The following is a 23,663-nucleotide window of genomic DNA, read 5'->3' as shown; positions in this document are numbered from 1 at the left end:
ATTGGACCAAACAACTAAACAAGTTCGGTTTGGTTTATTCGGTTTGATCTGTTTTACTTGGTTTATTCTATTTTTGGTCTACCACGAAGTCCAATGAGTCGACAAATATGAATAGGTAAAATAGCTCATTGAAAAAACAAATTTAACCCACTTAAAAAAAAAAAGAAAAAAAAAGGTCTAGTTTGATTAGGAAGCATGTAGTAATATGAAAAAACTCTAAACTAATACCCAGGAAATTGTTTTCTTAGATGCAAAATTTATCAAACCTAATTTGAAAAAGACGAAACTGACATCATAATTCATAGGTGATGAGTGTTATAAGTTCACTTGGTAATGAGCTACTCGGTATTAGGTAAGTCTTATATGTTTCGGTTTGGGGGTACTCCCTCCAACCGGAACCTAAAATTTTCTTTTCAAAATCATTAACCAAACCGAACCAGTAGCTCGGAAAAACAAAACAAAACCAAAATATCTTTGATTGGTTTTTTTTAGGTGGTTCGGTTTTGTCGGTTTTTATTTGGGAAAATGACGGCCCACACAACTACGGGCTTCAGCCCAAATCTGTTTGAACTTTGATTCTTACGGGCCGTGCTTTTGGAACTGCCCACTACCGGTACTTTACCAAATCTATAGGAAGCAAAAGAGCAAGCAGGTGGAAAGCGGAAAAAAAATGCAGAAGAGGGATCAGAGCAAGCAGAGCGGAGCATCGGGCGGCGGCTACGCCGCGCCGCCGGCGAAGAGAGGCCGCCCGTTCGGCAGCAGCAACAGCAACAACGCAAACGCCGCTGCCATAGCCGCCGTCGCCGCCGACACGCCCGCTCCTTCAACCCTCCTCGGCCCCTCTCTTCAACTCAGCTCCTCCTTCGCCGGTCAGTCCTGTCAAAACCCTGGCTTTTATATTCTCCTTACACTATCACCTGAAATGGGTCAGAAATCACGCATCGAGGCCGGTTTCTGTTAAGTCACATTATGCGTGTGCGCGGGAGCGAGAGCGTGAGGGAGATCGTGAAAGATGTTTTTTTATTCAGAAAACAGCCCAAAAGTAGTGAAATTATCTAGAGCGAGAATTCAAAGTGGGAGCGTAGAGGAAGGATTGTGAGTGGGAGCGGAGGGTTGGGGTTACTTGACCCAGATTTCGCGGTGACTGCGTAGCTTATGTGCTCGTGGAGATAATAAATACGGTAAAGGTGTGACCTTTCCCCGTCTAAGGGTGTAAGTTTGTGGATCAACTGAAAATTAGGAGATTTTGTGTTCACCTTCTGCGGACAATGCCTTGGCTTACCTGAAAACGCATTGCTAATTATGCTTTCATGGGTAATTGAATGCAAAAAAGTGTTGGGGTATTGGAGCATCTCTGACTACCGCCAAATTTATAGATGCTAATTTCTTGTGAAAGCTAATCTGGCAATATGACATCTCCATTCGGGTAAGTCAAGGCATTGTTAGCAAGAGATGACACAAAAACTCCGGATTTATGGTCAATCCACCAACTTCATGGGTAATTGAATGCAAAGAAGTGTGGTTGTATTAGGGCATCTCTAGCCCTTCTTTTGAATTTAGAAATGCTAATTTCTTCCTATGTTTTCAAAGGCGTTTTCTGGGATCGCCTCGGGGCGTAGGGGCAGTGAGGCAATGCCAAAACGCTTCAGGGCGTGAAAATTTAGGCGGTGAACCACAAAGGCAGTTGCCTAATTTCTTTAGGCTTTTACGCCCCAATTAGTTGAGGCATAAGCCTCAAGAGAGAAATGTTCCTAGCCTAATTTTGGTAATTTCGAAATTCAAAACCCCCACCCCCCCCCCCCCGCCCCCCCGCCCCTCGCTGCCTTGTTGAAGTCGGTCATCATGTACAATCGTGCTCAGTTTCTCTCTCTCTCTCTCTCTCTCTCTCTCTCTCTCTCTCTCTATGCTGGCTTGTTGAAGTCAATCATCATGTACAATCGTGCTCAGTTTTTCTTTAAGTAGTTGTGCTTTGTTTACCTTTACTAAGTGACGAACTGATGTGCTTTGTTGGTAACTAATAAAGTGATAAGTTAGTAAGATAAAAAGTTAATAACTTATAAAGTGATGTTATAGGGTTTCTCAATTAGTTATTAACTGATAAGGTAAGTCATTAATTGATAATCTACTTTATGCTATCTTTTTGTATTAATCTATCTTTTATGAAATGCGCATTTTTTGTATTTTTAAGTTACGTTATTAATTTAATTATTAAAAAATCAAAAGGCTTACGCCTCAATGCCTCGGGGCATACGCCTGGCCCTATGGAGGGCCAAGCGCCTTGCCTTGCGCTTTCGCCTTTGAAAACTTTGATATTTTCTTCTGAAAGCTTATCTGGCAATTTGACATCTCCATGTTGGACATTCAAAGTCTCAATCTCCAACCAAGGTGTAAAATTTGTGTTATATCGTTTTATTGAACTTCAACCCCCATTCAATTTTTCCCCCCTTTTAATATATACTAGAGGCCGGGGCACACGCGATGCGCGTGCAAGTCGGATTTTCACAACATTTGTGAAAATTTGATCAAACAATAAGTGGGAAGCATTTTTACAAAAATGTTGTGAAAATCCGACTAGCACACACATTGTGTGTGCCCCAGCCTCTATTCTATTCTAATAAGCACGAAGCTACATGCAAACTGGCTCTAACTTTTCTATGCATTCAAATGCCCATAAAGCATTATAAGCAATGCACTCCCGGGCAAAGTTCCAAAATTATCACCAAACCACCATTCCAACCGAACCCAACTCGCTCAAAATGAAACCCATCGCAACATTTATTTTTTGTTTTATTTATTTATTTTTGTAAAAATGCTTCCCACTTATTTTTTGCTACCCATCACCAAACCACCATTCCAATAGCTGCTCCGTACCAGTTTAATGGAAGGGAGAAAAAGAAGCATGTGTAAGAGGTAAAACAAATTTTTTATATAAAAAAGAAGCATCTATAAGAGACAAAATTAAAAAAATTGCATAATTTCTTTCCATTTAATGTTTGATTGATTTTTTTTGCAAATTTTGTACATATCCGACTTGCACACGCATCACGTGTGTCTTGGCCTCTAGTTATAAGCAATGGAGGCTTGTGCACATCAGATTTTGACCAAATTTGCAAAAATTCAATCATACAATAAACGGGAAGCTATTGTAAAGTATGACTTGTGCACACATAATGTGTGTCCGGCCTCTAGTTAAGACTAAAACCTTAAGTACAATTACAAAATTTTCTTTAATTTGTCGATAATGAAGGCATGTGCAGATATCAAACTTTGAAACAAAAGTGTCATTCCCACGCTTTTATAATCCACTTTTTTTTTTTTTTGTTATACCCTTCCCCATACATAGAGAGAAACTAATCCTCCCCATACATACAGAGAAACTAATTTTTTAATACAAAATCGAAGATGCTCTTTAGTCCTTTACACATTCATGGAATGAGAGATTAGCTTTTGGATTCTTATGTTACAAAATACTCCCTCTGTCCCTAAATAAATGACTGATGCGCAAACCTAGGCCATTAAATAAATGCATTCTTTTCATTCAAAAAATTAGGGAAAAAATTAGAAAAAATACCTTGGTATCCTAATTTTAAAATTCCAAATTCCTATGGTTACACCTAATAACATAACAAAAGAAAACCCACTTCAGTGTTTTGGAAAAGTAGGAAACTAAAAGAAATGCATTTTTTTTTTGTTCTGAAAAGAGGAGTTCAATGTAAACAGGAATATTAAAAGGAATCAGATCACAATAGAAATGTAGGAATCTAAAGTACCTGTGGTTTGCACAAATTAGACAGAGGTGAAATAGTAGTGGAATCACCTACACTCAATAAAATTAGATTAGACCATATCCATTCTCTAATTTTAAAATATAGAAACTATTGGAATTCTAAAACTGCACCTGGGGTCTTTGAAGGTTTTTTTGGATCTTTGTCCAAAGGTTTTTGGAAGGAAAAAGTGGGAGAAGAAAAAGTGTGGAGTGAAAAAGTAGTAAACAAAGCGACAAAGGATAATTAGAGGAAATGTACCTTCTGAGTTTTTTGTTGGATCAGCCGTCAGCTTTCTTCTGCGAAGTGCAGTACTCGTGAGGTAAATTTCAGGGGAAAAAGGGTGAAGAACAGAGAAAGGTATGCAGTTTGTGGAATTGGATGACATGCAGTGGGGTGGTAACTGCTTCTGGGTGGTTTTTTTTGTGTCAAAAGTTTAATATATTCCTCCAGCTATAACTGTTTTGCATTGTGTGTGTGTGTTTTTTAAAGGGCAGTAATGAGAAAGGAAAATACATGACAGGAAAAAAGGGAGACACCAAAGGGGTGCTCTTCCTTTATATATAAGAATAGATTTTGACTTCGCATCACTCTCATTTGTCTTCAAATTTGATATGTGAAGCTTCATGTCAATTGCCAAGAAGATTTGACCTCCAATGGTGTAGCATTTTGCAAAGGTCATTTATGATGAGTGGTGTGTTACATTGAACTTGGCATCATGGTTGGAGTTCCTCTTAGTTCATGGGGATTGGATACTAGAGAAAAACAACTCAAATAGAAAATAACGGTGGTGGCCATAAGTACAATAGTCAGCTGTCTTAAGTAAAGGAAGTTGGACACTCTGGGTTTCTGCAGTATATTAAAATTTTTTTTTTGGGTGGTGTACAGTCCACTAGTCGACAAGATTGTCACAAAGCTTTGATGGAAAGTATTCTTGGTTGCCATAGGCTAGCATCTTAAAAGTTGGCATCTCTATATTGAGTAAATTAAATAAGACCTATTGATTTTGTTTTTTTTTTGGTTGTAAAAGGAAAAACCATTTTCTTGCATATATACGTGGCATTGAGGGGTTTTGTTGTTTTCACTATTGCCTATTGGAGAGCTTTTTTTGACCTTTTTCTCTTCTATAAGTTCCACTTTTGGACGCCTACGATGAAGGCGGGTTTTATTTTGTTGGGCTTTTAGATAAGGAGGTTTGGGTTTTTCTCGTGCTTTAGAAAATAAGTTTAAGAAGCCCTATGGAGTATGGAGATGGAAGATTTTTATTTGGTGGGCTTTTACAAAAGTTCATTATTTGGTGGGCTTTTACAGACTTTCTGATAAGAAGTAATTGTTCTTTTCACTTAATATTGTTGGGCTAATTGGAGCTAGCTCCTCTTTTGGCCAAATCTTTTGAGGTATGTCCCCTTCCTAAAGATGGTAACCCAGCAAGTCCTCTTTTTCAAATGCAAGCAATGTCTGGTCACAATTTCCTAGCTGTAGTTGCATCCGCTGTGGATGTTACAATTCCGTAACTTGTGCCATATGTTCATCGAGAAAAAAGTACTACAGAACTGATATCTTTTTGACATTGAGGTCTCTAGGGATTTTTTTGTGTCGCTCGCTCATTGTTTGGCATCCTACATATGCTCTTGGCTGATACAAATGATAGGTGATCTTGCTTGCAAGATGTTTAAGTAACAAAGTGAGGCATTTATATTTACGCTAATCCATAGATGATTGATGCAAATTTCATTCTGGAAGCCTTTTTTTTTTGCTGTCATTATTTATCCAGATCAAAATAACAAAAGGATCGTCCTGGCTCTTCAAAGTGGATTAAAAAGTGAGCTGACATGGGCATTGAATACTCTCACTTTGCTTTCATTCAAGGAAAAGGATGAAGTGCGTAGAGATGCTACCACTCTTGCAAAAGTACCTGGGCTGCTTGATGCTATTCTCCAAGTTGTACGTGTGATTTTCAACTTCCTAACCTTATTTAAAAGTTTTATTGCCACAGCATTCTCTACAGATCATTTGTGCTCTCCGTCCCTTTCTGTTGGTCCATTATGGGGAATCTAACTGTTTAAGGAGCCTAAATTATTGTACATTAAAATTTCAAACTTCCTGACGGTCCCATTTAGTTTGAAATTTTGAATCAATAGTGGTGCTGTACTTCTTGATCCAAGGAGCAGTAACAACAATTCAAAAGAGTGGGGAAAAAGCATAAATGTCATCAAATTTGCTCTTTGCCTTGTTGAAGTGGACAGTCTTTGTTGGACAGCCAAAAGTTGAAAAATAGACTTAACACGGTGGGATGGTGGGATTACATAATAATAATTGCAATTGGAACAGATCGATGATTGGCGTGACATAGCCCTACCAAGGGAGTTTGTAAGAACAACGCGCGTGAGATTGTTGGGTGCAAACTCTGTTGTGACGGGTTTTGGGAATGAATACAAGGGTTTAAGCTCAAATGATGTTCCCAATCCTAGGTGAGTCAGACATGATTATTATCTTTAAGTAATCTTTGCAGTTTGCTGTGCTTATAGTTTGCCATATGGAGTTGGGACCTGAATTTTGGATGGTCTTCTGATGACAGTGTTGGATTTGGTCCTACTACAGAGGCATCTCCACAGACCAGGACAACCAAAACTCATCCTACAGAGTGGTGGTTGAATGAAGATGGTGTGTTTAATCTGGATGAAGAAGGACGCATGGAGAAGCAACAATGTGCTGTTGCGGCTTCTAATATTATCCGCAACTTTTCATTCATGGTAGAATACGAAACAGTAATGGCCCAGCATCGTCATTGCTTGGAAACAGTCTTTCAGTGCATTGAAGGCCACATTACAGGTGACAAGTTTAGCCACAATACGGAAAATCTGCTAAATTCCTTATTTGCAGTGCCTTAATAGGTCTTCCATCATATTACTTTCATTTCTAATCGTGTTTTTTTTCCTACAAAGGATAAACAACGTAAATGTTTCTTTTAGGTTTTTTTTTTTTTTTGTAGGTGATATCTTTGTGTATTGATATGTTTCAACTCATTTGAAAATCTGGGTAATTTCTTAAAGAGGTGTTCTGACCTGATACACACTATAGGTGCCAAGAACAAAGCTGCTTAATCTGTCATTGCTGAACAGTGTGGAATATTGGTATTGTATTTTCCAATATTTTTGGAGAGTATTTTTTGTTGTCCACTGGCATTTTGTTGGAAAATTCATGGGTTGTGTGTTGTAAGTTTTATTTGCCAAAAAAAGTGGGAACCTAATTCGTTTGTTTGATAATTATTTGTCATTGTATTGGGGTGGTCCTAGTTTATAGAAGATTGGTTTTTTTAGGGTTGGGAGATGTCGCAAGTTCTTTAGTGTATGCAAGACCTAAGAAAGAGAACCTTGGATCTCGAAGTGCATAAACAAATTGGGAATGCAGGACAACATTTTAAGTGACATGGCAATAATGCAAGCTACTGCCTACTAAAGCAGCTTTAGATTGGATTTTGTATGACATAAGATACCAAAGTTTTGCAGAACAATATTGTACACGAGCCTTATTCGATTGATGAAACGTCTCTGGGATATACATTGGAAGCCAAAGGCAATAACTCTGGGTCATCCTTCAATGTGGTGGGATGATCTGTGCGTGTGTGAAACTGAACTCATCCCGCCAAATGTTCTAACCATAAGGAGTTGGGCTTCATTTGGTTCTTGTAGAACAATTTCCAAACTCAAAATATTATTTGTGGCTGGGGTAAACCTCGTTGTCTCAGGTTGGGAGATGTTCTGTGAAGAGTCTTAAACTTGAAACATCATCCTCTCCCCCAGTTGCCCCACAATCAGGGAGAACTAGGTTTAGGGATGCACTTTGAAATAATTCAAGGGGACAAGGAAACAGCATAAGAAGAATCCATGAGTTGGGAACCTTGAAAATGCGAAACTAATGCCAAAAAAGAATGACTTTTATTATTAATGATGTAATTTGATATCTGTCACCAGCAATCTTGTCTTTAAAAACTTGGTTATTATGTTCCTGGACAGTACTCCAGGAACCCAGAAATGTTTCACTGCCATTGCTTGTCATTTTCAATCATTTCAAAAATTCCTGCTCCGTAAACAAGTTCTATATGAGCCAAAACCAAGCTTCCAGATGAAGAAACGTATTTGGATTCTGAACAAAAGATTTTCACTGACGTCATAAGCATCTAAGGAAATGTCTGCAGATAAGGAAATTTCTGCCTCGTTTAGTTTGAAGTTGACATTCTCTGCAAAGTGTGTGGGTTAAAAATCTGGAGGTCCTGAAGTGAATGTTACTTTCTAGTTTCTTAGAATGCAAATGTTTCTAACAGTTCTCAATATTTGCAGAGGATGAGGAACTTGTCACAAATGCCCTTGAGACAGTTGCAAATTTGGTACCACTTGTTGATCTTCGAATCTTTAGTTCATCAAAGCCTTCATTCATCAAAATGACGTAAGAACTTGGACTTATTCTTGTGATGACGTCCACAATTTCAGAATTTCATATCAGAATATAGAACAAAGACGTCTGCTTAATTGAGAATTTCCTCAACTGTTTTCTCCCAACTAGGGGTAAACGTGCAGTCCAAGCCATCATGGGGATGTTGGGATCTTCTGTCAGAACCTGGCACTGTGCAGCTGCAGACCTACTTGGGCGGTTAATATTAAATCCCGATAATGAACCTTTCATTCTTCCTTTTGGCCCGCAGGTTTGAGATTTTCGCTCACATGTACCCCTGTCAGATAATTGAATAGTTAAATTTAGCTTATTATTGTTTGCATGGAGTAGTGCCCTGAGGTTTTGTGGATTCTGCAGATTTATAAACGTTTAGTTGATCTGTTGAGCTTACCAGCTGTTGATGCACAAGCAGCCGCTGTTGTTGCACTTCATCATCTTGCAGAAGTTAACATGGACTGTCGTTTGAAGCTTGCTAGTGAACGATGGTGAATGAGGCTGAGTTTGGCCGGCTTATGGATTTTTTTGTTTTTGTTGTTTCTAAACTTTTATTATTTTTCTGTCGACATTGTCGTAATCAACAAAGTAAACAAATGTGAGGCTCATTTGAAAAGGCCCACTAACAACAAAAAAATCTTGAAAAGCTATAACTGTGAATCGAAAAAGTGAGTTATTTGTCCTTTCTTAACTGCTTTCGATTTTGGCCATAACTTTCACTTTTTTGATTCCTCTCGTTGCGGCAAATCCGATGATGAAATTTTTCGTAAAAGCTAAAATAAGTTCATTAAGAAAGAAAATAAGCCATTATGTAAAAGCTAGTCTTTATTGTTCTTTTCAACATTGTCAACGTAAACTAGGGTTTCAGAAATATTCTGTTGCCGAATTAGTCACACAATGTAGTGAATTTCAGGGCAGTTGATCGTTTGCTGAAAGTGATAAAGACCCCACATCCAGTCCCAGAAATTTGCCGGAAAGCAGCAATGATACTGGAGAGCCTCGTCTCAGAACCACAGAACAAGAATCTACTTCTGGCTTATGAGAATGCCTTCGCGGAGATACTTCTCTCAGATGGGAAGTATTCGGAAGCATTTGCCAGGATTTTGTATGAACTAACCTCTCGACCGAGCAACAAGGTAGCAGCAGCTCGTGGTATATGGGGTGGTATGTAACTCAAAACCTTCCTCGGTCTGCAGTTTTTGGTGATTTCGCTCTTCACACAGCATTTGGAAATCTTGTAAGGTATTCAGTGGACATTTTTAATGTGAATATTATCAAGCATCTAATCCTTGTAGTTCTTTGTACAATGTTCACAAATTGGTCCATTTTAGCTGCATCCAAGTTCAATATCTGCGAATTATATTGCTGTGCCAAGTCTTTTTGTAATCTTTCGTGTTTTTTTCTTTCTTTCCAAAACAAAAAACAAACGTTGGAACCATCTGTCTCATCGCACTGGATTTTGGACTTATTTCCATATACAGGGTACTTGTCTCCCCGTAAAAGTTTAATCGTCGTAAAGAGTGCACAGCAATAAGCTGTACTTGTTCTCTGGTGCTTGGGTTACGAGTCAAACAAGCTGTACTTTAAAACCTGGCTTTGGTTTCGAATTCCTCTTCATTTTGATCTGTTCGCTTTTTTCAGTTTGTGAGCCACTTACTGGTTTGATTCAGTTAGGGAAAACAGCACAAGTCTGATAACCAATCACAAAAACTTATACTCTCTCTCTCTCTCTCTCCCCCCTATTTTCTCCCTCCTGACAAGTATTGTTATCGCCAAGAAGTTTTTCTTTCCGACAGAGAACAAGGAGAAGCAGAGCTGAATGTATTATTGAGATCCATCTAGTATGGAAAATGCAGCTACCCAAAAAAGTAAGGGGTACCAAAGCCAGAACACACTTATGCATGCCTTTGTTCATTGTTTCGGTTCCATCAACTACCCTCATTGTAGTGCTTACATGCTGAGTCTCAGCCATTTTCTGTAGACTTCGACCTGAACCAATTTTTTTGCACTTCAACCAGAAAACGTGTAGAGAGAGAGAGAGAGAGAGAGAGAGAGAGAGAGGGTTTGTGGTCACTTTGAGTTGCCGTTGTTGACAGGAGATTACATGGATGCATACAGTTAACTATGTTGGATGTTGATATTTATCCGAAAATAGGGTCCCGAACGAAATAATATAACATGCAACAAATAAAGCTAACATTTTGTGACGGTGTCACCGATCGATACAAAAAATCTCTGAGTCGGTTTGACCGGTCTCTCTCTCTCTCTGAGTGTGTTTGACCGGTTTCCCTCACCAAAATTGGCCAAATTTTACTTCTTGTAACGGGAGCTGATATTTAGCAGCATAGGTTGTAGTATGTGCTTTTGGTGGAATATTCACTTGCTTGGCAGTACAAGACGAGTCCGGCTCCTCTTCAATCATCCTAATATTGGAGGATCGTCTAATCTTATTGATAATGTGACACGTGGAGACCATTGCATCCAACGGTCAAGAATAAAATATCTTCTTCATACCAAAAACACTTGATAACTTTCTCTTCTTCCATCTACCACCAACATCACCGGACCACTGTCAATCTCTCCCCTTCTTCCCTCAGTTGACAGCCATCGCCATTAATGGCTACTGCGCCATCTAACCCCTCTCTTACCCATTCTTGTAGCTCATCTAATTCGGTCTCCCTCCACAGACTCAGACTAATATGAAAAACCCAAACCCACCATTAGACCCGTCAAAAAAAAAAAAAAATCCGATAAGTCAGACCCATCAAATTTGCTATGAACATCTCTTGAATTTTTGAAATACAGGAGGAGAGGTTTGTTGCCTTCTCCATCTCCTTCCACTTCTATTTCTTGTTTCCTCTCCAAAAATTAACCAATCCCTAATCCAACTTTAATTGCTGGGATTTTAAGTTGTTTTATCAAACGTGATTAATGACCCAGCTAAGTAATGGAGTTCGGCGGCGACGAAACAATCCGGCAACTAAATACTAGCTATCCTGTTTTGACAAGCCGATTTTGAGGGACAGAGAGAGGATTGTTATTTCGTGTGCTCACTCCTATGGCTTTTTAGGTGTAGTGTTAAATTCAGCCGTTGAATCAAAATTGGAGGATCCTCCAATTTTAGGAGGATTGGAGAGGAGCTAGACAAAAGATCCAAACCGTTAATTAAATGTAAAATATTTTTTCAAAGGTTCACATCAAAATCAGCTATACCTATAGGTGCTCAATTCAATCATCTAACTTTTCATTCAAATTTTAAAGAATACCTATAAATGCATCAAACAGATCCGGATACAGTTAGTATTCGAAGTTGCATTTGTAGACCATTTTTGTTGTTGTTAAAGAACACCTCACGTTCCAATAATTAAGATGAAGTTATGGTATACATGTCTGCGTTTATTTTTTTACCCCAAATACCGGTTCCGGGGACCATTCTCTAGTTCAATGATCACGTTTTTTTAATTGAAGTAAACTTTTTGTTTTTTTGCTCTCTCTCTCTCTCTCTCTCTCTCTCTCTCTCTCTCTCTCTCTCTCATATCATAAGTTCAATGATTATGTTTTTCAGTTTTTGGAACCAAAAACCGTGCAACGATTATACTCCTATTTGGTAACCAAAAACCGGTTTTGGGAACCTTTAGCCAAACAAAGCATCGTGTACCGTAGTAGTAATGCCTACGTATTTGATTTGGTAGAATTCTTGAATAAAAGTGCATAGTAGAAAAATAAAATAAATGCATATTTAGGTCGTTCAGTTACGAATATTATGGTCTGCTACATTTTACGGTGCATATGCCGCCCACTTTTTTGCGGTTCCAATATTGGTTACGAATTCTCTTGGTCGTTTTTTTTTTTTTTACGTCCTTTTACGAGGTTTAATGTCGCGTATTATTTCGGCCAAATACAAACGGGCGTACGGTAACTAAGCACATATATACGTGTTACAGATTATTTCATCTAGCTACGTAATTAGTACTTACGAATTAATCATTTTTGGTTAAGCTAAGCAAAAGTATGAGCCAAACTTGTACTATAGGTTAATAATTATATTAAAGGTGAAGCAATCAAGGATTGAGTCACAATCAGTGTGGTTAATATATGCATGTGATCGAGTGCACGATATCATTAAACACCACTGTTAGATTATCAACCCTTATACATATATAGAGAGATATGCATGGATTCTTGCACTCCATCTCCTACTAAGGAGTATTTCACAAGGCTTCATCTGTTTCACACCATCCACCGCCAAGAAGTTTGACTCTTACCTTCATTTTAATTAGTCCAATCCCGCAAACCCAAAGGTCGGCTCGGGCAAGACGTCCTGGTCAGGGACTTAGGGGATTGTTTTCTTCTAAGGTCTTAGATTCGATTTTCTTTGTCAGCAACTCTTGGAGCCACCTCACCCCATCCCACCCCACGTGTTAGCGTGTGAAAGGACGGTGGGAGGGGCCGTAAAAAATAATCCGAGATGTGCACAAGCTGGCCTGAGACATCTCGCGTCAGCAAATAAAAAAAGGCTCGTTTGTTTGCGATTAAAATTTTAGAGGGGATACAAGGGGACACTGTGATATGGGCTTGTTCGTTTGGGAGTCTTAAAATTCTTGTGTATGATTCTCAGTAAATTTTGTTAATCTCTCTCTACTAATTATTTTTAAAAATCTCCTTTAAAATTCAAACTTAACAGGGTCCAAAAGTTCCGCACTGGGAGTATGGGAGTAGAGGAGAATATAAAAGAGAAAAAAAAAGAAAGGGAAAGAAAAAGACCACACGCATGAATTTATTGTTGAACAAGTTTGCAGTATTGAATCAGAGAATTCATTGACCAACCAATCAACCGTTTTGACTGACAAGAGGGAACCGGCCACCAAACTCTTGAGAGAGAGAGAGAGAGAGAGAGAGAGAGAGAGAGAGAGAGAGAGAAGCAAAACCCAAGTTTGTTCAGATTAAGGAATGCTCACGAGAATGACCAGTTAAACAAATCTTAAGTTTCACGAGTGGAAGAACGGTTCACCTACAGGATCGAAAGGCACCTTCTTTTCTCTCCTTTTAAAAAAAAAATAGTAAGCAACATATTTTCTTTTGACAAGAGTTATTTGTAGTATATCCAAATGAAAGGACAACTGACCTTTTTATTTTTGTTTTTTCTTGGAAGTCAACGTACGGCACGAGTCGAACCTGACCCACGAGTCAATATTTGGGTCCAAACCACCCAGCTGTCTTCTTGGGTCCGAATCTAAAAATCACCTATTTATGCGTGCATACGTAAGCGGAAGCGAGAGCGCAAAGTGCTTTAAAAAAACATTCTGTAGCTTTGAAATTCGTAAGAATGATAATTGAGATCGGAAGCGTAGAACGAATATTGGAAGCGGGAAAGAAAGATCTTTCCGGATGATTTCGTCAATCTGACCGAGGTTCAAATAACGTACGATGAAATTTATGGGGAAAAAAATGGTTGGATAGGAAATCTCAGATTGGGTCCCTCTACCATGTGTTTTGCCGGTGGTTTCAGGAGGTATCACTTTCACTTATGTGATCGACCATAAACTATGTTATATTGACTCGAGTATGAGTGAGAGGCCTAAATAATTAGGGATTAGTCTTATCAAATATATAACTAGTTTACCAAAATTGGTCAAAAAGGACAATCTTTTTTTTAATGATTGTAAGCTATTTCGTAGAATAGAACGATATTACGTGAGATGTATAAGACTGATAGAGTGTTAAAAATGTTCTCTTAGTTTAAACCAATAATTACGCCAATATATACACACACGAAGCGTTCAATAATAAGTAAGGAAAACATATCCCTTCATCTTTGATCAGTAATTTTTCTTTTTTTGTCAAACGAAAATTCATCTTTGAGTATTTGATTTTTTTTTTGTAACAACGATGCTTTTATCAGAGTCCAAAAACATTGAAATTTAATACTAATCATAATTTTAAGTAATTCCTAACATAGAAACAATGGCAAACACATCAATACATACAATTACAATCAAGAGGTTGGAGTAGTAGAATCTAGATTTTTAATTTTAGAAGATATCCCAAATAATCGGAACCAGGGGCCCGCCATGCCCCAAGGTAAACTACGACGACGCTATGCCCGTGAAACGGGCACTGTCCCGACTCCTATAACGTGATATAAAATCGTTAATTTTATAGAGCTCAACGGTGTAGAAGTAGAACAACCCTGTAAAAACTTAGACCAATAAGACATGTATATAATAACCCTAATAAAGCTTTGCTAAGAGCTTTAATTAGGCGGTTGATCAACATTTTCCAGCCTCTTCATTAACTTGTCACGCAATGCCAAGGCCCCAGATACAGAGCAACAATTGAATATGCGAAGCTGTCAAACCTGCTTGAAGCCTTTTCTGATCAACTTGTTTTCAGGTTTCTTCTCATCACTGGGAAAAACAGCTGGTTCCATCTTGTGGATACTGCATCCATGTTTATTTCCCACAGAATAGTGCCTCACCTCACATTGAAAGCACTTTCCTAATTAATGTTGATGGATGACCGTTGGGCCCCACCCCCTTTTTTTTTTTTGGTAATGTAGGGTGTTCCGGATCAGCTTGAGCGCAGCTCAGACTAATCCCTACAGTCTTTTCCACAACCATTTCATTTGGTAATGCAGTCTATGCAGAGTGTCCCGAGCCAGCGTACGCGAACCTCGGATTAATTCCTACAGCCGTTTCACATGCTCACGCTTGAGGGATGAGGTGACCCTAAGAGCGGTTAACAAAGAGAATCAAACCGAAGTCCTTAGGATAGAACAAACACCTAAGTTCAGACTAAGACCACTAGACTAACTCTTTCGGGGTTTGGACCCCACCCTTCAATCTTAATCATTGAAATCCAATGTGGTTTGTCCTTGTACTTTAATGAAAAAAGAGTATCAAAATTTGATGTATGGGATTGGAACGAAGTAAGAGAAGATTTTCATATGGATATCCCATGTGAAGGGGCAATTTGTCTCAATAATAGAGGATTCAATGCGAAGCTTTCTTCACCTTTATGGGGGAAAACTCCAAACTTATAGGAATCAACAGGTATTTTGCTTCCAATATTTTTTGGCCAAATATTGGTGCTCCCGGTAACCAACAGATTGCCACCATCTAATTTGGGTCATTTTTTTATCTCCCAACCACCTAATAAAAGTGCTCCCGGTAAATTATTGGGAGAGTATCACGTGGACAATGACTCGTGGTACTCGAGGAGCGCTGAATATGTTATTTGATGAACGAAGTTATTCGAATTCCACTAGTGGTTTTCGATTCGTTAAAAACTCAGTGCGAGATCAATTTACTTCCTAACAAACCGATGCCACGTTGCTGAGCTTGTTTAAACTCGAACTTTCTACTGTTAGACTCATCATGTAATTTTTCCTTCAACAAATCAAACCATTAATCAGAGCTATTTGGTTAATAAATATACGAAATGCCTTCTCTGCAGTTTGGGTTTGAATCGCAGAGAGCAGTTGTACATTGACCGTCCAAATTTGTTACAACTTACTGGAAATTAAGTTGAAGCACTAATTGATACATAATTGATGCCTTTGGCATGAGTGCTTGCATCCATATATACTTATTAAGCTAACAAAATAATTTGCGGCACTAATTTATTGACAAAAGTTGATGTTTGTTAAATTAGTGCTTTCATCTAAAATGTAGTAGCAATCAATTAAGCAACCATTCTGGAGTATATTGAACACAACAACTGTTCAACACTGAGAACCCAAAAAGAAAATGAAAAAGAAGAAAACAAAAGAAATGGCAAAGAAATGACTAATTTCTCCCCAGAAACATGCCACAATCCAATGTTGTGACCAAAAACAAATATGAACCCCCGGCCCCCTAATATAAAAATACCATAATAATAAAATTTAAAAAAATTTATCAAGAAACAATTTGTGCCACTTTAGGCACATGAACAGGGAACTCATGAATCTCATCCATCCAAGGGTTCTTCTCCTTGGCCGGATCGACGGTCCTCAACGCTTTCCAGACGGCGCTGTTACACTTGAAGCCCGATCCGAACGCGATCTGCCACGTCCGATCCCCTCTCCTGATCCTCCCTTTCGCCTCGGTGTACGCTAGTTCGTACCACAACGAGCTACTAGAAGTATTCCCGAATCGATATAGAGTCATTCTGGAAGGTTCCATATGCCACTCGCTCAAGTCCAAATTCTTCTCCAGTTCGTCCAGAACCGCCCTGCCCCCGGCGTGAATACAAAAATGCTCGAACGCCAATTTGAAATCGGGAATGTACGGTTTGATTTTCATTTTGAGCACTTTTCGGGCAACAAGTGTCGCGAAAAACAAGAGTTGTTCAGACATCGGGAGGACGAGAGGGCCTAGAGTGGTAATGTTGGTTTTTAGGGCTTCTCCGGCTACGGCCATTAGGTCTTTCGACAAGGCGACGCCGATTTTCTTGTTGTCGTCTTCTTCCTGGAAGACGCAGCCATAGCACTTGTCGTCTGCGCCCTTGTGGGTGCGGACGGTGTGAATGAGTTGGTACTTGGAGCGGCGGCGGTCGGAGGAGCGGTTGGAGAGGAGGATGGCGGCCCCGCCCATTCGGAAGAGGCAGTTTGACACCAGCATTGACCGGTTGTTGCCGAAGTACCAATTTAGGGTTATGTTCTCCATGCTTACTACCAAGGCGTACGAGTTAGGGTGCACCTGTAGTTGTACATGAGAATGGTTGTTAGTAAAAGAACAAATTTCTGATCTTAAGTCACATGGTGTGTGATTCTGTGTATGAAATGATTGAGATTTGATTGTTCCATATTTGGAAGGCATTTGAAAAGACTAATGTTTTCAACTTTTTTTTTGTCGAGAGTGGTTTTCGCAGGCTCGTACTTTATCGAGTAAAAGACAAAAAAATTAGTACAACAGAGGGGCATAAAAATCAATTATGTATCTTTTTTGATTTTTCGAAAACGGCTTAAAGAAGGAAGTGAAAACGACATGAAAAAACGAGTAAATTTTCTGAAACGTAACTCTTTCGTGAAAAAACTATTCACAAAAAAGTCACAAGTTTTCTCTTAAAAAAAAAACTACCAAATATGTAGAATTGCATAGCAAACATTCTTCCTAATAAACAAGGCTAGGTAAACCAAACTAATAATAGAATAAAGAAAAGTGTTGTATCAATTACAAAATGAGCGGTTCAGATTTAAATATTCTTTCGAAAACTCAGAGTATTCAGGTCACCTTACGCGCACATATGTATTGATTTCACGATGCAAGTTTCCGAGAAATTTTCTAAGTAACCTTTTCCAAATTGAAAACAGAGAAAATACCCAAATCGAAACACAATGGACAAACCTGTAACATTTGTTTGGCAAGATCAATGGAGATCAACCCAGCACTACACCCCATCCCACCAAGATTGTAGCTCAATACATTCCCCCTCAACTTATAATGATTCACCACCATAGCCGAGAGCGACGGCGTCGGATTGAACAAGCTGCAATTCACAATCAGTATCCCAATGTCCTTGGGCTTCACCCCTGTCTTCTCCAACAACGCATCAATGGCCCCAAACATCACCATCTCCGCCTCCTTCCTCGCCTCTGCCATACACGGGTTTGGCGGTAACTCCAGAATCGCCTCCGGGAAGTACGTCTTCTGGCCCAGTCCGGACCTTTCTAGAATCTTCTTCTGGAAGGCCAGATTCTCCTCTGTGAAAGATGCTGCTTGGGCTGACCGCTCCATGAAAAGCTCCCGGGTGCACATACGTTCCGGGTCTGGTTTATAACACGCGAAGTTTACGAGATATACCTGTTAGGAAATACTCGTTAGAACACGCCATGAAATTAGAAGGGATGGGATCTTCGATGAAGTGTATGGACAAGCATTTGTATACGTAATAAAGTTTGTATTTCTTCTGCTGACTCAACATCCTCCCCCGTTATTTTCCCGGATAATTCACAATTTTCTCACAAGATAGTATACTCTTACCGGTAAGAGTATCTTTATAGAATCTTCACTTGCAAAATACCTCACCGGGGAGGATCCATTTCCAACAATAGTATCTTGAGACCATACTTGAATTATTATACAGTATAAAACATACAAAAGAGTACCAAAAAACTTATAGTAGATCGAGACACACATCGAAAACTAAAAAGTACTAAGAAAACAACAAAATACCTTCCTGGGGCGGCTCATGAAGTACAACGTGGCTAGGAAAACCATGAGGGCGGAGCAGAGGACGACGGTGACGAGGTTGAACTTGAGGTGGGACCAGAGGTGGAGCACATCGTCGGGGGTGAGGGAGGAGAGGTGGAGGAGAGAGAGGATCAGGAGGGGAGTGATAAGGAGGTACATGGCGTGGGTGATCAGGTAGTGGTAGCCCAGTTTCACGTACTTGAGCTTGACCGATAAGAGGAAATTCGGGAGGGGGTTCGTTCTGGTTCTTGTTCCCTGCAGTCTGGTTTCTGGGTTCGGGTCGTTCTGATCCGCCATCGATTGAGGAACTGAATCGCACCAAAACCCAGTAATTTGGAGGTGATTGGGATTATTTTCCCAACGCAGAGATTCAATTTGATGTTTCACCCAATGGGGTTTTTTATATATATATATATATGGAGGTTAGGATAAATGCCAAGAGAAAATGGAAGAGAAGAGATTGGTTGAAGTTTGGAGAGAGAGAGAGGGGGGATGGTTATTGGAGGGATACAGAGGTGGGGAGTGAGAGGATTTTTAAAGGGGGAGGAGAGAGAGGAGGAGGAGGGGAGAGAGAGAGAGAGAGAGAGAGAGAGAGAGGAGGAGGAGGAGGGTGGGGGGTGCAACTACCCCCAACGAACTTTTAATTGTGAGAGATGAAGTGTGAACAGGAATGGGGCATTTAATTTTGAGACAGCCGGGAAGAAAGCGGGGGGTTTCCGCGCTAACATTCGTACCAGTACTAGTTTTTACATGCGTTTGCCTATGGGTTGTTATTCTAAATAAATTATTTGACTTATTTTTTTATTTTTATTTAATTTTTTTTGTATTTGTTAGTTTTTCATCAATTTTTTTGAGAATTATTATTTATTCATGACAAGAAGAATCTAAAAAGTAAAAAATTACGATCGAAATTCAATTTTTTTTGAATAAAGACGAAAAAATTGGCTTATTGGCTTATTTTTGTCTTTATTCAAAAAAATTAGGTTTTAATCGTAATTTTTTACTTTTTGAATTACTCTCATCATGACGAAACAATAATCCCCAAAAAGATGATGAAAAACTAACAATGCGAATAAAATTTGAATAAAAAACAAAAAAAAAACTAAATGGCTTATTTAAAAGAACAACCTGTTTTAGTCACCCACTGCACTTGTGAGTTGTGAGAGTAATGTGCGGTGGACTGGGGGTCTACTGTGGTCCTTTGCACAACATTCACGTGCATCAATTTCAATTGTTTGTCTGTGCACCGTATTGCACAACAAACGGATGCACATCGTTTTGGTACGTGTATTAGTTGTATGTTTTTATTTTTATTTTTTATAAGTCAGTCAATTTCATTTCATTTCATTTCATTTCATTAGTTGTATGTTTGTTTGTACTGTACGCAGAACCACGATACTTGTGATTACAATAAGTCTGTTTGCACAGGCTTTTCAACACCGATCTTCCACAGATTCTTTTGTGAGGCTCATCTGGAGTACCACAAAAATGATTCAAACCACTTATTTTTTCTTAAATTGTTTTTTATACGGGTCCATGTAAAAAATCAACCAAAATGGATATCGGTAACTACTTTTTTAGAATTCATTGGGTGAACCACACAGTTTTGCCCTACAAATTCTAAAAAAATACTTACCGATATCTAATTGAGCTAATTTTTTCAGGGAACTTCAAAAGAATACTTTAAGAAAAAAGAGCGATTTAGATCATTTTTGTGGGACCCCAAATGGGCCCCACAAAAAATATGCGTAAGATCTGTGTTGAAAAGTCTGTGTGCATGGCAGGATATATTGCTTGTGATTATATGTATTTGTTTGTGCGATGATATGAGTACTCACCATGGTGCATAGATTGCTGCGCAGAGTCTATTTAGGGTCCTGCACAAATGAACCAAATCCTTTCAAATATTTTGGATTGTTAGTTGTGTAGTTACCTAAAATAATGGTGGAGGACCTCCATCTTTAGATTTTAGTCTCAAAATTCTTTGCCCATATAGTATCCAAAAAGAATATGGAAAATATAGCAATGAGGGCAAAGTTGGGTTAAGTCTCTGGTTTTTTTTTTTTTTCAGGAAACGAAGCGGCAAATGTCGCACCATCCATGTACAGAGCATACAGAAAAATGAGAAAACCACAACTGCCACATGCCAAGATGCTCTGCTGCCTGCAATTAGGTGAAAACACCAAAAATCCAAACGCCACAACACAAATAGGGGTACTTAAATATAGATCCTCCAATTAATCTAGTATAGGTTATGCATTCATCCCGTCCACTCTCTAATGGCCTTTTTTTTATTTTACTCCGCAACATAAATTTAGTGGTAGTGTTGATAGAGTAACCCTCCAAATTATAAACGATGGGGGTGGAGATTGCAGTCGATTTGGTTTGGGGCTGGTGTTTTTTTGTTTCTCTGTTTTTTTTTTTTTTTTCCAGGTCTTGGAGGTTTGCTGTTGTTTGGTGTGATTGGGCTCGGGGTTTTTGCAGGTGTTTTGGGGTTTTGGCTGGTGGTTGCTGATGGTGGAGGCGTGGATCTTTGGGGTTGTGGCAGCAGCTTGTGGCTTGCAGCGGCAGTGGCGGATCCGTTGCGGCGGTGATGAGGTGGTGGGGTGGTTTAAGGTTTTGGTTCTCTGTGGTGTGGGTTTCGGACTAATTAAGAGTTAGGGTTTCATTTTAGGTTTTGATTTGGGTTGGATTGGTTTCTTACCGACCGTTGGGTTCCTTAGGGTTTTTTCTCCTGGTTTGGTCTCAGTTTGTTGGGTTTAAATCAGTTTTCCCTGTGTGATTAAAAGATAAGGATTTTGGATGATCAGGCCGGTGTACCCAAACCTCTATGACTTCTGTATTTTGTGTTATGAGTTAATGAAATTTATTTTGCTAATAAAAAAAAAAACCGATTAAGTAACTCGCGCGTGCAAAACTTGAGTTGTTCTTAAATAGGGAAGCATTAATTAGCACTTATCAAGAAGCAAGCTTTTAAGTACTTTTGCTCAATAATTAGCAAGCGGAGAGATTGCGAACAATGTAACACACAGAATACAAGCTCGATGGATCAAGGGTCAGAGTACTTCGGAAGTACTGGTGTGCAATTAATTATAAGATACTGGCAAAATTCTGTCTTACTTTTTTTTTTTTTTTGGTACGTCGGAAATTCAATTAACAAAAAAAACAAGGACCACAACAGAGTCATAACAAAACTAAAGGATAGAATAACCCGAGATAAAGTCCAAAGAGCACTAATCTAAAGCCTACTTAAGAAGAAGACTATCTTTAATCAAGAACTCCTGTAGGGAGATGGGGGTAGTCATTGCAATAATTAGCTCGTCGTTCTGTTCGGCTCCCAATTGAGCAAGATGATCGGCACATTGATTGGCATTGCGGTAAGTGTGGGATAACTTGGTGCCTATGCGGTTTAGCAGCCCATGAGTTTCAGTTATGATAATACTTTGAGCGTGATTACCTGGATTGCCTTCATTGATGAGCTCAACAGCCACAAGAGAATCTAATTCGATAGTAATATTTGTCAAACTTTTCTCTGAGATAATAGTAAGCTCTCTATAAATTCTATCTTATTGCTAAAAGGTCAATCATGCCAAAAAGTTTTCTTTCTTTGCCGTTAAAAAAAAAAAAAAAAAGGTTCAATCTTGTTCTATGGCACGATGTGTTAGGTTACTAAGAACTAACATACGAGTAAAATGCTAAAATAAGAATGGTGATATAGATTGATTGCTGAAATAGTATGTCGCATACTTTTTCTCTCTTTTCATTGTTGTCTATTTTTGTACTACCATTTTTTCCGTTCTGTTGTCGGGAATGTTGTGTCAGAAATTGGTTCCCAGGAGAAGTAAAATGAGGTAAAGTAATGAAAAAGAAATTTATTTTCTTGCATATGTTCTCTTGACATAAAATCTCGCAGGAAAACAAGAATTTCATCTTTTTGGCAGGAACTGTTTTGCGGGAAAATGTTTTTTAATGGGAAAATTGAAGTTGTGTATCTTACAACCTTTTTAATAATTGAACACGCAGAAAGTTGTAGAAAAGTTGATTTTTCATAATTTCTGTACAACTGAACTAGGCTAAATTGCTCTCTCTCTCATGGTGGTTATTACTCGTTTTGTCAATGAAGATGTATGATCAGAACACATATCCAAGGGCCGTTCCAAAAAAAAAAAACTAGATAACAAGGAAATGGACTAGCCGACTAGAATCACATTCATCTTTTAATTTATTGCATTTCCAATGTTGAGCTCATAGACAATTTGATTTCTACACGTTTTCCATTAACGGCCAAGCAAAACGAGTGGCATGCAGCCCTTGATCAATCAGTACTATCCCAAACAATGCCCCATTGTGAACCCATGTTGTACCATGGTGAAAGCTCCTTGTTCATCAATGGCGGCTTAATTGTCAAAAGGTCATGCAGCAGGTACAGCCCATGATAATTAATCCTATACGTACGTACACTAGAGATGAAATGGTTGGTTCAACAATAATTATTAAAACTGTACGAAGCCGACCATCAAAATAGAAACGGGTGTAGCTAGTACTACAGCTCTCGATCGAAAGATTAATTGTTCTGGTCCACTGGACCGGAGAGAAGCCTTTCCCTACCGACGACCCAAATCCAGACTCTTTCTTCTTCTTCTTCCTTCACGCATTTGGCTGATTTTTGGTATGGAGCATTCAGTTTTTTTTTTTTGAAACAGCAAAAGAAATTTATTAATCTTTATAAAAGATTACAAAGATTAAACAGATCAAGGGTACACCAGTATGGAGCATTCAGTTCTACTTGATTGATTTTATTTTGAAAACGGAAACGGTTACACATATAAGACATTGAAACTAGATATTGCAACTCGTAACATTGCAAACGAAACGATTGCGTATATCAAACTGTTAGGTATATAAAACTAACTACATGCAATGGGAACAAAACTACAGATCCGATCCGAACACCCTATAGTGCAGGGCTGCACTACCATAGAAAACCATTACTTACTTGAGGCCAGAAAGAGAGAGAGGAAACATTCAAGGAGAGAGAGAGAGAGAGAGAGAGAGAGAGAGGACTACATAAATTCATCAGAAAGAAAAAGACATCCTCGTAATTCACAAGGTAAAACTCCTCTCACACAATACCTTGGAGGCTAGCATGGAGCGATGGTTTCGAGAAATATATATGAGCAATTTTATTTATTAGCGTCCCAAAAGTTTGATGGCTAAGGTTATTAACCATATACACTAGCTAGCTAGGTAAATCAAAATCAACCACACAAACGTTTGA

The 23,663-nt window shown here is 38.8% G+C and overlaps 2 protein-coding genes across 3 annotated transcripts; one reads left to right on the top strand and one right to left on the bottom strand.

Moving 5' to 3' along the window:
- The first annotated feature begins 598 nt into the window (after positions 1-598).
- Positions 599-9,570, top strand: LOC131324221 (armadillo repeat-containing protein LFR-like). 2 transcript variants are annotated; one of them, XM_058356097.1, is made up of 8 exons: positions 599-869; positions 5,539-5,708; positions 6,096-6,235; positions 6,343-6,596; positions 8,105-8,210; positions 8,328-8,466; positions 8,574-8,701; positions 9,129-9,570. In XM_058356097.1, the coding sequence occupies exons 1-8, from the start codon at positions 671-673 to the stop codon at positions 9,130-9,132; spliced, it is 1,140 nt and encodes a 379-aa protein (XP_058212080.1). In that variant the 5' UTR covers positions 599-670; the 3' UTR covers positions 9,133-9,570. The 2 variants fall into 2 exon arrangements, with proteins under 2 accessions (XP_058212080.1, XP_058212079.1); XM_058356096.1 differs by having other exon boundaries at positions 9,124-9,570.
- A 6,323-nt stretch (positions 9,571-15,893) lies between these two features.
- On the bottom strand, positions 15,894-18,986 carry LOC131324220 (3-ketoacyl-CoA synthase 11-like). Its single transcript, XM_058356095.1, has 3 exons — positions 18,368-18,986; positions 17,540-17,995; positions 15,894-16,891 (listed from the first exon to the last, which is right to left on the bottom strand). The coding sequence occupies exons 1-3, from the start codon at positions 18,680-18,682 to the stop codon at positions 16,109-16,111; spliced, it is 1,554 nt and encodes a 517-aa protein (XP_058212078.1). The 5' UTR covers positions 18,683-18,986; the 3' UTR covers positions 15,894-16,108.
- Positions 18,987-23,663: the final 4,677 nt, after the last annotated feature.

The sequence above is a fragment of the Rhododendron vialii genome, chromosome 4a, assembly GCF_030253575.1.
Source record: "Rhododendron vialii isolate Sample 1 chromosome 4a, ASM3025357v1".
Lineage (NCBI taxonomy): Eukaryota > Viridiplantae > Streptophyta > Magnoliopsida > Ericales > Ericaceae > Rhododendron > Rhododendron vialii.
Note: the sequence above shows the minus strand (reverse complement) of the source record. Positions and strands in the feature narration are given on the sequence as shown.

Excerpts from the sequence above, each read along its gene's own strand:
- LOC131324221 (XM_058356096.1), top strand. The coding sequence starts at position 671 with ATGCAGAAGAGGGATCAGAGCAAGCAGAGCGGAGCATCGGGCGGCGGC. Across the intron at positions 6,597-8,104 it reads CATTGAAGGCCACATTACAG|AGGATGAGGAACTTGTCACA; the intron begins GTGACAAGTTTA and ends CAATATTTGCAG. Across the intron at positions 8,467-8,573 it reads TTCTTCCTTTTGGCCCGCAG|ATTTATAAACGTTTAGTTGA; the intron begins GTTTGAGATTTT and ends TGGATTCTGCAG.
- LOC131324220 (XM_058356095.1), bottom strand. The coding sequence starts at position 18,682 with ATGGCGGATCAGAACGACCCGAACCCAGAAACCAGACTGCAGGGAACA. Across the intron at positions 17,996-18,367 it reads TCATGAGCCGCCCCAGGAAG|GTATATCTCGTAAACTTCGC; the intron begins GTATTTTGTTGT and ends ATTTCCTAACAG. Across the intron at positions 16,892-17,539 it reads TTGCCAAACAAATGTTACAG|GTGCACCCTAACTCGTACGC; the intron begins GTTTGTCCATTG and ends GTACAACTACAG.